Source organism: Oncorhynchus tshawytscha, linkage group LG13 (assembly GCF_018296145.1).
Source record: "Oncorhynchus tshawytscha isolate Ot180627B linkage group LG13, Otsh_v2.0, whole genome shotgun sequence".
Taxonomy (NCBI): Eukaryota; Metazoa; Chordata; class Actinopteri; order Salmoniformes; family Salmonidae; genus Oncorhynchus; species Oncorhynchus tshawytscha.
This window is the reverse complement of record NC_056441.1, coordinates 25,305,164-25,320,406: the sequence shown is the minus strand read 5'-3', so window position 1 is coordinate 25,320,406 and position 15,243 is coordinate 25,305,164. Positions and strand designations below refer to the sequence as shown.

General features: G+C 48.2%; 1 protein-coding gene across 2 annotated transcripts in view; it reads left to right on the top strand.

Moving 5' to 3' along the window:
• Positions 1–15,243, top strand: part of LOC112264597 (septin-7) — a 48,725-nt gene that overhangs the window by 19,523 nt on the left and 13,959 nt on the right. For both annotated transcript variants that reach the window (XM_042295460.1, XM_042295459.1), the window contains exons 5-8: positions 10,043–10,143; positions 10,310–10,444; positions 14,069–14,186; positions 14,649–14,741. In XM_042295460.1, the coding sequence (XP_042151394.1) occupies positions 10,043–10,143; positions 10,310–10,444; positions 14,069–14,186; positions 14,649–14,741 (447 nt within the window). The remainder of the gene's footprint in view (positions 1–10,042; positions 10,144–10,309; positions 10,445–14,068; positions 14,187–14,648; positions 14,742–15,243) is intronic.

Here is a 15,243-nt window from a genome sequence, read left to right as displayed (position 1 = left end):
CCCAGTCAATCTGGGAAATCGTTTGACAACCAAGGGGTTCACAACCAGAACACCACACTACCTGTGATTTATGACACACTCACAGTGTCATTCTCATAAAGAGAAGCAGTGGAGGGGTTGAGAGAGATTATAACAGAACATCTGCTATTAGGGAGTTTCCTATACTTGTGCTGTATGGCCCAAACCAGTGTGTTTCTACTGGTGTGGTGGTAGTGGTATTGACAGTAGATATTCCCTCTACTACTTTGTCTAACCTCTATATTCTCTTTACAGGGTTAATATTCTGTAGTATCTGGTTTAAGCTACTATGGCAGAGGGTTGATCTAGTTGTAGCTATGGGGGTGAACTGTAACACCAACCAGAGCCGTGCTGTGTGACTGAGCCATCTGCTCTGCTCTCACCGCTATGAATCTCCAACCAGGAGAGAGACACTACCACCTCCTCTCACTACCACCTCCTCTCACTACCACCTCCTCTCACTACCACCTCCTCTCACTACCACCTCTCATCCAGGGCTCTCTTGAAAAAGAGATTTCAATCTCAGTGTAACTTCGCTGGTAAAATAAAGGATACATCCAATCCCTTCTCCTTTTAGCTAATCCTTGGTTCCCTCAGTGTTTCCCTCTGTGAACCCTTCAGTCCTTAAGAGCCCTTAGTCAGGCTTAGTGTTGACCAAGCCTTAAAGTCTTGACTCACAGAACCAAGGCATTTCACCAGGCCCGGAGTCAGAGTTAGAGGACAGCTCTCCAACCTGCTTCTCCCACGCTTGCTTGGCCGTCTCCACTCGCTGACACTGATTTCCAAGAGGAAGTTGTGCTGTACATGTAGGCTGAGGTGTCACATTGATTTGTTTTTGAAAAAGAGAGGGACTAAAGCAGGGGTGGGGAAACTACGCCCTGGGGGCCAGATTCAGCCCCCGAGCCCATTCAATCCAGACCAATCTAGCTAAGGAATCATGTGTTGGGCTTCTGAGTGCCTTTTTAGAATGGGTGAGCATATGAGTCTGTCTGTCTGTGTGTGTGAGTGATTTATTTGAGGGGCATGTGAGCATAGATTAGTTTTTTTGTGTGTGTGTGTGTGTGTGTGTATACTGTACATGGGCCAGGTGTGTGAGAACTCTGTCACACAGAGGATTAGGTTGTGATGGACTGGCTCCCTGGCCGGGGACGACAGCAGTATAGCAGAGAGAGACTGAGCCTGCCAACACCTCATGTCTTGGAACATCTCCGCACCGCAGTATTTTTGCCCTAGTTCAGCTCCATCAGTGATAATGTTAGCACTGGAGAGACTACAGTGGGCTGGGTAACCGCCCTCTAACGGCCCTGTTAGATGGGGTGGCCTCCTCAACCATGTTGAAAAATACCTTTCTTCTCACATCCAGTTTTATCACTGACACTGTCATGTTTCTGGATATGGAATATTCAAACATCTGTGAAACAAGTGTCTCTAAAACATCCGTTTTGCAACATGTCTACTCCACTGCAGACATCTATTTGTAAAGGCCTGTTTTGCTGAGAGAGCTGCCTGTTATGTTTGCTGATCTGAGCCCAGGTTTCAAAGAGACAAATGTTAATAAGAGGATTCCCAATAATGTCCCGTCCTGTTGGTTTATTCTGTTTGGCTTGCAGCTGCTGAATGAGTTACCCAACTCTGGCCACACACACACTGGCTGAAGAGCTCGGTCTGTCGTTGGATCTCATTTAATGTGTCAAGTATGGCCTCCAGGCCAATTCCTGGTGTTGAAAGCCCAAAACAGCCTGCAGTGCGTGTTCGTTTGTGTGTGTGCCAAAGGATTGGCCATGCACACACAGCGCAGAGGGGTGCTCCAAACAGACAGTTTCCTGTGATGATTGAACAGGTGATAAAACCATGGGTCTCTTATCAGAGCTGGACTACATGCCTCTGAGACACACACAGTTCCAAATATTATGACGCCACACCTATCCGATGACAGATCACTATTAGTCACACGTTCTACCTGGCTTGAACGTTTCTCAATAGGAGAATGATTAGTCATTGATGACAGTTTGTAATGTTGTGTACAGGCCAGAGTGGCGTAGCCTGGGGGCCAGTCTCTATCATGCCAGCAATTCCATAAGGCGTTGGCAGGCGAGCAGAAACAGACAGGCACCCAAGCTAAGGTAGGTGAGGATCATGTGTTAATAGTGCTGTAATGATGTCATTGGGCTGGTCCTGGCGTGCCTGTGGAGGCTGTGAAGGGTAAGGCGTGCCAGGATAATGTACTCCTACCAGCCTATTGCTTCAGAGCTGTGGAATCCTCAGTGTACTGGTGAGTCAGTTTTAGTATTGGTAGTATTTGACAAGGATTCCCATTAGCTGCTGCTTACGCAGCCGTTACTCTCCCTGCAGTCCACATAAAACATGACAGAACATTATGGACCATAACTCAAGGACCGAGCTACATTGATTTAAAATATGAATTGACACTTTCATACACGTAAGACTTAACAGTCCATTCTTAATAACATTACACACAGGCCAGCACGTACATACTCTTTAGTTAATCTAACATGTTAGAAATACCACCCGGTGGGTCTCTTGTGGTATAATGGTAACCTTGGTGGAGTTGTTCGTTTTAAAAAAGGAACATAGTCACACAGGATTGGCGCCGTTCACCCAGGGAATGGAGTCCCATACATATGTTGCCTCAGCAACCGTGACAGCCTTGGCTTTTTGTTATATTTTACTCACCTCCAGATATAGTGGGTTGCAGTGAAGTTAACTTAGTGGTGCTGAACATAGTCGGAGCCATTCATGAAATGGAAAAGGGTCCCGTACATAAAATACTGGACTTTCGTTATACGTTATAGTCACCACCAACTGTGACTTGGTGGAGCTGCATAAAAAATGAAGAGGCACACCGGGGCGGGGCCATTAATAAAGGAACCAGGGTACATCAGTTTCTTCCAGCTAAAGCCTCCTCTAGCTAGCGTCATGTGGTAAAAAAGACCGAGACCTAAATCTAAATATCTCTGTTCTTTTCTCTCCACTGTTTCTCTTAGAGCCTGTTTGAGTTCAGTGCCATGGAAACATCTTATCTTTAACCCAAACACCAGATGTTCTCGGAATGGAGAGGAGTAGATTTATTTATTGGACTATTATTTGGTCAGTAAGGAGAGGTTTTGTTAAAGCTAATTTTGCTGATTTGCTTGAGTGATTTTGAGATGGCAGGAAGTTCCACGCAATCATGGCTCGATATAATACTATGCCTGGCATTGACCTCGTTTTTGATTTTGGGACTGTGAAAGAGACTTGATGGACGTCTCATAGGGTACGACTGTCTGTCCGAACTGTATGTTAGCTGATTGAATAGACACTTTGGGAATTTTTAACACATGAATATTTCTTACAAAAACAAGAAGTGACACAGCCAACCTCTTCTCTATTCCTGGGTTGACTTCCCAGAGTTCTTTGTTTGAAAAGTCCCGAGTCCTTACTAAGGGCTCTGGATCTGAAGGTTGAGGGAGGAATAGGGAGGATCTGATCTCTGAGCATCACTACCACTACATGCTAGCATGCCAGTTGAAGAAGAGGAAGTAGTCAGAGCAGTAACAGGAAGTAGTACTGAAGGTGCTAGACTTGTGGTTTACCATCTCATGAAGACGACATGACTTGATCAATGGTTAGCCATCTACTTTGACCTGCTTCCTAGAAACATCCTCCATGGAGGATTAACCACATTGTATTGTACCTCCCTTTTTGAAGTTGCATGAAAGTGATCCTGTTTCTGTGATTCACTGCCAATAGAAACATCGCCTCTGCCTCATCCCTCCTCTGCCTGTGTGTGTGTGTGTGGTATTCTATGTAGCTAACTTACACCCACAGAAGCTTGGGCATTTTAAGGGGCTTCTCTTGTTTCATCTCTCGTGTGATTCCTCTCAACACTACAGTCTAAATCTCCACTAAGCCCAGCACCCACCAATTTGTTTACCTGTGCATTACACATCCTTAAGTACTTAAAGTTTAAACGAGATTAGAGCGTGTGAGTGTCTGTGTTTTCTCTGCATCGTTTGGCTTCACATTATTCCAGAGGTTTCCTGATAAACTTGGCTGGGTCAGGATCCCAGAAGGGAAGAGTTGCTGGTGGGAACTCTACGCTTGTTTATCCTAGAGGGGAAGAAAGGAAGAATGAATAACGCCTTCTTTTTTCCATTTTTCTTCTCTCCAGGAACCACAAACTGAGCTTTCACATAATTGTGGTGTCTTTTGTTTCCCAGTCGAGCCAGAGTGATGTGATGAAACCCAATGGAATGCAATGGTTGGGTAATGAACAACACACCCTCTGGGATCCATCCAGATCTGTTTGGTGGCTTGAAGACCTTGGGGTGATGAGGGCTATGCTATATTGTTTGTGTTGAAGGGACTGGGCTAGCCTGGTCCCAGATGTGTTCGTGCTGTTCAGCCAACTTTAGTGCTCATTGCCACTGACCGTCATAGGAATTGGCTGAACAAATCTGGACCAGGCTAGGGCAGGCGTCTGTGTGGGTAATTAACAGATGTAGAGGGTACGGGAGGAGGAGACTAGGCAGATGAGGCTAGCGCTTAGCATGCTAATGTCTGTCTGTGCCAGCCTAATGTCATATGACACAGCTGAGCCAACCAACCGTAGCAGAGAGAAGTGTGGCGGAAGCGGTCAGGCCTCTTCCATGTCTGTCTGTGAGATCATTGTGGTCAGTCGCTTAGAGGCATGACTCACAGTTAAGGAGAGAGTGAGGTGGGGAGCGAGAGAGCAGGGGGATAAGAGGGGGTAGGGAGAAGGAAGAGAGGAGGGAGGGATTAAAAGTCTGTGTGCAGATTCTTTACTAGCTGTTTACTCAGCACTGATCCTTCTCCTAACATTACACTGTTTAGTACCATCTCTAACTCATTCCAGACAGGGAGTGGTCCATGTCGGTTGTTTTATCCATTCAGCATCTCACACTAGCATCTTTCATGACACTGTAAAGGGTGCAGTCGGTTGAACAGCATGAATTAAACTTTTATTTTTTATACCACTGTCAGTCGATGCTATGGTGGTGCCTAAGAAGATATTTGTAACCTGTTTTAGTTACAACAAGACAGACTAGAGGGGCGTGAGTGAGAGAGCGAGAGAGAATAGGGAAGGAGAAAGTCCTACTCTGGTGATTAGAGGACCTGGTTGAGGTTTATGTATCTCCGCCAGTAGCCAGCAGCAGCTGGGGTTAGAAGTCAGAGGTCAAGAAAAGAGATGGGAGGATCTCAATGTACCGTCTCGATTCCTGTGACAGAAGGTCACGGAGCTCAGGGACCGCAGCGCGCATGCACACACACACACACACACACGCACACAGTGTGAACTGGAATGAACAGCTGCGTTTTAGCAGGGTTTAATGGATGAGGAGGTCAACGTCTCACACACTGTAAAGAATCCTCTGGCCCACCAGCTCCAGGTGTCAGTGTCTGGCTAGGGTGGGGTCGACAGATGTGTCATCACGCTGCCCTATAAAAAAGCTGTGTGCATTCCAGCGCTAACGATTGAGTGACGCTTGTCAACCGACTCTTCTGTAGATTTATTGCTTGGACATTTATATTTTCAAACCATTAAAATTTTTTTTTTTTTTTTTACCTCATCCCATTGTTTTCCCTGCAGTTGGTAGTTCAGCTGTTCTTTGGCTGGAACATACACACAGTGGTTCACACACGCAACATATCAGGCCTCTACACTGACCTTTTTTACAAGGAGCACGTGTGCACCTAAGTTGACACATGTAGGTGCACGCAAATAAACATACTTGAGATACTAACCCTCACGTTTTTCTAGATGCACTGGTGCTCCTAAATTCACATTCCAAGTTGTACAGTCAAATATTTAGGAGCATATGCAAAAGAAAAATGATCGTACTGCATATCATCAGTGTTTTCAAAACATACTTAAGAAGAATAATGTGTCCCTGAACAAAGGGGGGGTCAAAATTAAAAGTTACAGTCAGTATCTGGTGTGGCCACCAGCTGCATTAAGTACTGCAGTGCATCTCCTCCTCATGGATTGCACCAGATTTGCCAGTTCTTGCTGTGAGATGTTACCCCACTCTTCCACCAAGGCACCTGCAAGTTCCTGGACATTTCTAGGGGGAATGGCCCTAGCCCTCACCCTGGCCCTAGCCCTCCCAGACGTGCTCAATGGGATTGAGATCCGAGCTCTTCGCTGGCCATGAAAGAACACTGATATTCCTGTCTTGCAGGAAATCACGCACAGCACGAGCAGTATGGCTGGTGGCATTGTCATGCTGGAGGGTCATGTCAGGATGAGCCTGCAGGAAGGGGACCACATGAGGGATGTCTTCCCTGTAATGCACAGCATTGAAATTGCCTACAATGACAACAAGCTCAGTCCGATGATGCTGTGACACACCGCCCCAGACGATGACGGACCCTCCACCTCCAAATCGATCCCACTCCAGAGTACAGGCCTCGGTGCTAAGCTCATTCCTTCGACGATAAACACACATCCGACCATCACCCCTGGTGAGACAAAATCGTGACTCGTCAGTGAAGATCACTTTTTGCCAGTCCTGTCTGGTCCAACGACGGTGGGTTTGTGCCCATAGGCGACGTTGTGTTGTCTGGTGAGGACCTGCCTTACAACAGGCCTACAAGCCCTCAGTTCAGCCTATTGCGGACAGTCTGAGCATTGATGGGGGGATTGTGCGTTCCTGGTGTAACTAGGGCAGTTGTTGTTGCCATCCTGTACCTTTCCCGCAGGTGTGATGTTCTGATGTACCGATCCTGTGCAGGTGTTGTTACACGTGGTCTGCCACTGCGAGGAAGATCAGCTGTCCGTCCTGTCTCTCTGTAGCGCTGTCTTAGGTGTCTCACAGTACGGACATTGCAATCCATTGCCCTGGCCGCATCTGCAGTCCTCATGCCTAAGGCACGTCTGTAAGCTGTTAGTGTCTTAACAACCGTTCCACAGGTGCATGTTCATTAATTGTTTATGGTTCATTGAACAAGCATGGAAAACACTGTTTAAACCCTTTACAATGAAGATCTGTGAAGTTATTTGGATTTTTACAAATTAACTTTGAAAGACAGGGTCCTGAAAAAGGGATGTTTTTTATTTTGCTGAGTTTAGTAGATCATCTGCATACATTGACACTTTGTGCTCTTCACCAGCTCGGTGGATTCCAGTGAATGATGGTGACAGTTTTAAGGCCAAGGAAAGCGGTTCTATTGCAAGAGCAAAAAGGGGGAGGGACATAGGGCACCCTTGACAGGTCCCTCTGGGGAGGGGGAAGTATTTTTGAAGGTTGAGAGTTGGTGTGTACGATAGCCGTAGGAGCAGAATAGAGCAGACGTATCCATGAAATGAAATTGGACCCAAAACGAAATCTTCCCAAAATCTTAAATAATCCCAATCCACATCAAGAGAAACAACAATTTGGGGGTGATAATGTTCAAAAGCTGTCGTACATTGGAAAACAGTTGTCGCCCTTTGATGAAACCCATTTGATCATCAGATATGACATCCTGAAGGCAGGGTTCCAACCGGCATGCTAGAACCTAATTACTTAACATCAGCGTTCAAAATTGAAATGGGCAGATATCCACCGCATTCCGCTGGATCTTTATCTTTCTTAAGTATAAGTGAGATAGAGGCTTGGGTTAGCGTTGGGGGAAGAGTCCTGTGATAACGAGTCGGTGAACATATCTAACTGTAATGGGGCGAGTTGATCTGAGAATGTTTTGTAAAAATCTACCGGGGAAGCCATCAGGGCCAGGGGCCTTGCCATCAGGGCCAGGGGCCTTGCCATCAGGGCCAGGGGCCTTGCCACTTTGCATTAACTTTAGACCCTTTGTTATCTCATCAAGATGCAGAGGGTTGTCCAGAACTTTACTCATGTCCATATCAATGGATGGGATATCCCAAGTTATCTAAAAAGTTGTCCATAGCCGTATTATCTGATGGGTTGGATATCCTGGCTCAGAATCCTCTGGCAGTCCAATCACGTGGATATTCTGGCGTTTTGAATGTGAAATCAAATCTCAACTTCGGCCAGTGTGAGATGCCACAGAACCCCGGATGGTTTCCACGGTTGCCTGAATTGGATCCAGTGCAGCCGCCAGGGAGTTATTCAGCAATTCGGTGAGTTCTGCTGCCGAACTTTCACGCGATTTCGCTAGCTCTCTGACAAGGATCTCCAGTGTTATCGGGTTAGCCATATCACCCGGAGTGGCTATTGAAGCCTTCAATGAAGGTGGAGTGGTAGCCATTTTAGCTGAAGCATGTGAATGGTTTGCTCATGCCAACTTAGGTACGCTCTATTACTGGGTAATTAAAATAACTTTTGAAGTCATGAGAAGTATGAATTTAGGCGAAATTGAGGATTATTTACAAAAGTTGTCGGAGAAGAGACATCGTGCGACTTATTTCTACATTGCTCAACCGGAAGCCCGAATTGGTCATATTTTAATAAGGTGCATGCATAGGGATGTCCACGTCACCCAGAGATATGCCCATGCTATAGAGATACACCTAGCAGACTGAAACTTCACTGTTGTAGGCATAATACAGCTAGTGCTATCTAGACTTGTGCTGGCAAACAAATCCATGACATTAGCTACCTAAATGTGAAGTAAACTCAACTGAGGAGTAACAGACTTTAAACCTGAAAACGTGCCGGATACCTCTCCGGTTTCCCAGACTTTTTTTTTAATATACTATGTTATGCTTGTTCGCGTATCACTCTTCACAGGCCACTGTACATTTGTTTGTTAGTGAGATGAATCTGACCAAACTCAAAGGTATTATTGTAGGTCAGAATTGCAACACAATATTTGTTAAAAATGTTATACCATATTTTTAAAATGGTGTTTATGTTCACAGATTAAATTTCACTTTTCCGTTGATCTTTGTTAGCCAGCCAGGGGGTGGCCAGCACACAGTGGGGCTGTGTGGGGGAGAAGAAGCCTTTAGCTGGGGCCCAGCGGGTAGGTTGGAGGTAGAGCAGCCGTAACCCAGCCTCAGGCCTAAACCACAGGCATTCTACGTGCTTTCTAAGTGGAAGGTGACGGCTAAGTTTAGCTGCTGAGGTTAAACTCAAATGTGCTGCTCTTTGAGAAACTATGGGCTGCTGGCTGGGCTGGCCTTCTCAAAATGGTCCTACAGCAACGAAGTATGTCATTAAGTAAACAAAAGGATGGTGAAGGCTGTTTATATCACCAAGTACATCCGTGTGTGTGTGTGTGTGTGTGTGTGTGTGTGTGTGTGTGTGTGTAAACAAATGAGGTATAGTAGTGTTTTATGTTGGTCTGTGTACAACTGCTGAAGCAGAGCTTGCTTACTGTACACAGAGCTGCTTTAACACACACACAATGCCTTCCATTGTGATCTGAGCGGAACACTGCAGGCCTTCATATGTTCCTCCTGATTAAATCATTGAAGTGCAGCTCATCTGCTAATCACAAGGTTTGGTCTGGACTGCCTGCTGGTTAAAGCTCTCTGGTCAGCTAAGAGGCCACTCTGCAATCTGCTATGTACACCCTGTATTGGACACTCCAGGTAGGCAGCCAGATATTACTAGAGCTCTCTCTGGGTCTAAGGTCAAATATCATCCTCAGTCTGCCTGGATGTCAACCCTCAACAAGTGTATCTCTATCTGTGATTTATATTTGGCAAAACCACATTTCTTTTCACCTGGGCTTTTGTAGTTTGATGGTTAGCTATCTTCTCCAAACAGATACTCCTTTCCTTTCATCTTTATCTAGAAAGTATGTTAGACCCCCTAACCAAGCCCCTGAATCTGAGCCCATCCCCTCAACAGAGGAGTGCTCGGAGGTGACGAGACTGCAAACTGTCATGATTAGCGCAAGTTATACACACACTATGGTGCAACGCACCGGAGGATTATTTTTCAATGCGTCTGTTTGTACATGTCCCTATTCAAATGAACCGTAAATGGAGAGAAACTGATGTCATGGTGTTTTTTTTTATAGTTCACTGTGATTCTGTGCTGAATTTCTACATGTCTTTGTTATAATTATTTTGTGTTTTCTACAATCTCAGGTGGAGCAGTCTAAGGTGCTGGTAAAGGAAGGAGGAGTTCAGCTGCTTCTCACCATCGTTGACACGCCAGGGTTCGGGGACGCTGTCGACAACAGTAACTGGTACGTCTGACTAGGTGGCTGGCTGACCGACTGATGTGCTTGTTGGCCGACTGACTTGCCAACTGACTGGCTAGCCTAGCCTGCCCTATATCTCTATCTGAATGTGTATATTCTACATTAAATATAGAGTAATTGAGTAATGTCTGTGCTCTGCTCTCCTATAAAGCTGGCAGCCAGTCATCGATCACATCGACAGTAAGTTTGAGGATTACCTCAACTCAGAGTCCCGGGTCAACAGACGGCAGATGCCTGACAACAGAGTGCACTGCTGCCTCTACTTCATTGCCCCCTCTGGACACGGGTAGGTACTGCAGCTGGAATGGCGCCATTCTTGAAACACTATAATAATTCAAATTTAGTCCCTGCCGCTTCTCAACCTGTGAATAATTGTTCTCCACGGGGGAAGAAAAGTGTTTTCCTCCACTCATTTGAGATTGAACATGTTCTTGATGCTCTTGACTGTTCCCTGTCAGGGCAGACTAGACGGGGTATTGGTCACGGGAAGAAATCAGTAGTACAACTAACGTGTAGCCTAAGACTGTTTACATAATGCTAGCAGGTCATCCACCCTCCTGCCCCAGGTGAGGAGTACAGCTGTCAGTTTTCATTTAGGCCTAGCTGCCCCTCCCCTCTACTGGGGCTGCTGGGACGCACACTGGGACAACATTTAGGTATCTCTCTTCTCCTGGGTTCACTTTGTTGGAGGCTGTTTCTCATCTCTGTATTTCCTGTCTGTCCTCTGCTCTGCTCCACACAGCTGGCCCTGCTGTTGCATCTCTGTGGGCTGCGCTGTGCTCCCCATAATCAAAGGGTGATTTGACAGGCCTGTGCTCTCTCCATTTGGATGCCGGTGTTCCTCACTGTCTTGGCCCAAAGTGTGCCTGTATCTCTGACCAAGTCCTTGTTCTGGTCTCTATTGTGCCTGGCTGGCTGGTAGCAGTCTGTGGTCATCCAAGACGACTAGCACCGTATGGCTCCATTGACAGTTAACATGTGTATGTGTGGGCGGGCCGTGCATGTGGGCGGGCAGTGTGTGTGTGTAGGCAGGCCGTGTGTGTGTGTGTAGGCAGGCAGTGTGTGTGTGTGTAGGCAGGCCGTGTGTGTGTGTGTAGGCAGGTAGGCCGTGTGTGTGTGTGTAGGCAGGTAGGCCGTGTGTGTGTGTGTAGGCAGGCAGGCTGTGTGTGTGTGCAGGCAGGCAGGCTGTGTGTGTGTGTGTGCAGGCTGTGTGTGTGTGTGTGTGTGGGGGCAGGCTGTGTGTGTGTGTGTGTGCAGGCTGTGTGTTTGTGTGCAGGCTGTGTGTGTGGGGGGCAGGCTGTGTGTGTGTGGGGGGCAGGCTGTGTGTGTGTGGGGCAGGCTGTGTGTATGTGGGGGCAGGCTGTGTGTGTGTGTGGGGGCAGGCTGTGTGTGTGTGGGGGCAGGCTGTGTGTGTGTGGGGGCAGGCTGTGTGTGTGTGGGGGCAGGCTGTGTGTGTGGGGGGCAGGCTGTGTGTGGGGGGCAGGCTGTGTGTGTGGGGGGCAGGCTGTGTGTGTGTGGGGGCAGGCTGTGTGTGTGTGGGGGCAGGCTGTGTGTGTGTGTGGGGGCAGGCTGTGTGTGTGTGGGGGCAGGCTGTGTGTGTGGGGGCAGGCCGTGGTGGGGCGGGGGGTGGGTGTGGGGGCAGACTGTGGGTGTGGGGGCAGGCTGTGTGTGTGGGGGCAGGCCGTGGTGGGAGTGTGGGGGCAGACCGTGTGTGTGGGGGCAGGCCGTGGTGGGGTGGGAGTGTTGGGGTAGGTCGTGGGTGTGGGGGCAGACCATGTGTGTGGGGTCAGGCTGTGTGGGGGCAGGCCGTGGGAGTGTGGTGGCAGGCTGTGTGTGTGTATGTGTGTTTGCGTAAGCTGATCTTTCAAAATGGAGACTGAAACACAATCATTTTTCAAAGTGTGATGATTCATGCTGCTCTCTTGATCTAACTTTCTGAACATACAGTTGAATCCAGCCACAGCCAAGGCAGAGCATAGACTTGTACATGTTGTCTGTGTGCCAGGATTTAACGTTGTTTAGATATCCCAGGATCTACTTTTACAGACTGGAATCTGTAACTCTGTATGAAATACCAACTTGATGGCTGTTTAAATGAAATTGTTTTCAGGCAGAACAGAAGAGAGCTGTGCTGCTCAGTAGATTTACAGTGTATTGTGGGCCAGATGCTGCCATGGAGCGGGAGATTCATTCTGAACAGGAAATTGTTTTGTTTTTAGTCCCAAGGTCAGCCAAGCTGTGAATCTGAGTTTTTCTACCCCTCTTCCCTCTCTCCATCCCTCTCTCCATCCCTCTCTCCTTCCCTCTCTCCATCCCTCTCTCCTTTCCTCTCTCCTTTCCTCTCTCCTTCCCTCTCTCCTTTCCTCTCTCCTTTCCTCTCTCCTTCCCTCTCTCCTTCCTCTCTCCTTTCCTCTCTCCTTCCCTCTATCCCTCTCTCCATCCCTCTCTCCTTCCCTCTCCCTCTCTCCATCCCTCTCTCCATCCCTCTCTCCATCCCTCTCTCCATCCCTCTCTCCTTCCCTCTCTCCATCCCCCATCTCTCCATCCCCTCTCCATCTCTCTCTCCATCCTCTCTCCATCTCTCTCTCCATCCCTCTCTCCATCCCTCTCTCCATCCCTCTCTCTCCTTCTCTCTCTCCTTCTCTCTCTCCTTCTCTCTCTCCTTCTCTCTCTCCATCTCTCTCTCCATCCCTCTCTCCATCCCTCTCTCCATCCCTCTCTCCATCCTTCTCTCTCTCCATCCCCTCTCCATCCCTCTCTCCATCCCTCTCTCCTTCTCCCTCTCCTTCTCTCTCTCCTCCCTCTCTCTCCTCCTCTCTCTCCTCCTCTCTCTCCATCCTCTCTCATCCCTCTCTCCTCTCTCCTTCCTCTCTCTCCTCCCCTCTCTCCTCTCTCTCTCCTCCCCTCTCTCCTCTCTCTCTTCTTACCTCTCTCCTCCTCTCTCTCTCCTTCTCTCTCTCCTTCTCTCTCTCCTTCTCTCTCTCCTTCCCTCTCCCTCTCTCTCTTCTTACCTCTCTCCTTCTCTCTCTCTCCTTCTCTCTCTCCATCCTCTCTCCTTCTCTCTCTCATCCCTCTCTCCTTCTCTCTCCATCCCTCTTCTTCTCTCTCCATCCTCTCTCCTTCTCTCTCCATCCCTCTCTCCATCCCTCTCTCCTTCCCTCTCTCCATCCTCTCTCCTTCTCTCTCCATCCCTCTCTCCTTCTCTCTCTCATCCCTCTCTCCTTCTCTCTCCATCTCTCTCCATCCCTCTCTCCATCCCTCTCTCCTTCCCTCTCTCCTTCTCTCTCTCCATCACTCTCTCCATCCCCCCTTCTCCTCCATCCTCTCTCTCCATCCTCTCTCTCCATCCCTCTCTCCTTCCCTCTCTCCTTCCCTCTCTCCATCCCTCTCTCCATGCCTCTCTCCTTCCCTCTCTCTCTCCCTCTCTCCATCCCTCTCTTCTTAGCTCTCTCCTTCCCTCTCTTCTTACCTCTCTCCTTCTCTCTCTCATCCCTCTCTCCTTCTCTCTCTCCATCCCTCTCTCCTTCTCTCTCTCCTTCTCTCTCTCCATCCCTCTCTCCTTCTCTCTCCATCCCTCTCTCCTTCTCTCTCCATCCCTCTCTCCTTCCCTCTCTCCATCCCTCTCTCCTTCCCTCTCTCCATCCCTCTCTCCATCCCTCTCTCCTTCCCTCTCTCCTTCCCTCTCTCCTTCTCTCTCTCCATCCCTCTCTCCTTCTCTCTCCATCCTTCTCTCTCCATCCCTCTCTCCTTCCCTCTCTCCATCCCTCTCTCCATGCCCCTCTCCTTCCCTCTCTCTCTCCCTCTCTCCTTCCCTCTGTCCTTCCCTCCGGTGTAGCGCCAACAAGCTTCACCTTGACCATGTTAAATGAAAGGAATTTGTTGAAACTCAAACCTCTCTCTCTCTCTCCAGGTTGAAGCCTCTTGATATAGAGTTCATGAAGCGGTTACATGAAAAAGTGAACATCATCCCCCTCATCGCCAAAGCGGACACAATGACTCCTGAGGAGTGCCAACAGTTCAAGAAGCAGGTGTGTGTGTGTGTGTGAGCACTGTGTACACACCATGTCCTGTGTGTATGTCTTTCTCTGAATGCAGATGTAGACTGTGATATTAGTAGTGTATGCAAGCTTTTCCTGTGGGAGAGAACACATGCAATAAATGAGTGATGCACAGTTGTTGCATGTGACTCAACGAGTGTGTGTACGTGCTGCGCACAGTTCCCTCATCCTGTGTATTGACTGCCCCTTCAGCCTGAGTGAGTATTGATGTTTGTGGCTCGTTGGCCTAGATGGATACATAACCAGAGGGAAGCACGACTCACATTAACTCTACCACTCTCCCCCCTTTCTCTCACCTCTCTCTCTCACACACATTTCTCTCTCTCTCTCCCCTCTCTCTCACACATTTCTCTATCTCTCCCCCTCTATCTCACCTTTCTCTTTCTCTCTCCCCCCTCTCTCTCACCTTTCTCTCTCTCACTTTCTTTATAGATCATGCGAGAAATCACAGAGCACAAAATCCAGATCTACGAGTTCCCAGAGACCAACGATGAGGAGGAGAACAAGATGGTCAAGAAGATCAAGGTTTGGATCCCACACACACACACACACACAGCTTGATTTCTCCACACCAAAGCTGGAATTGAAGAAAAAATAGTAGAAAAAAACTTGACAAACATGAACACAACACTGTCTTTATCCTGATCATGAAATGTAGTGTTTACATCCCTGCTGAAGACATAACATAAAAGAAAGAGAAACCACTGAGTGGGTAGTTGGCTACCACTGCCACTGAGTGGGTAGTTGGCTACCACTGCCACTGAGTGGGTAGTTGGTTACCACTGCCACTGAGTGGGTAGTTGGTTACCACTGCCACTGAGTGGGTAGTTGGCTACCACTGCCACTGAGTGGGTAGTTGGCTACCACTGCCACTGAGTGGGTAGTTGGTTACCACTGCCACTGAGTGGGTAGTTGGTTACCACTGCCACTGAGTGGGTAGTTGGTTACCACTGCCACTGAGTGGGTAGTTGGCTACCACTGCCACTGAGTGGGTAGTTGGCTACCACTGCCACTGAGTGGGTAGTTG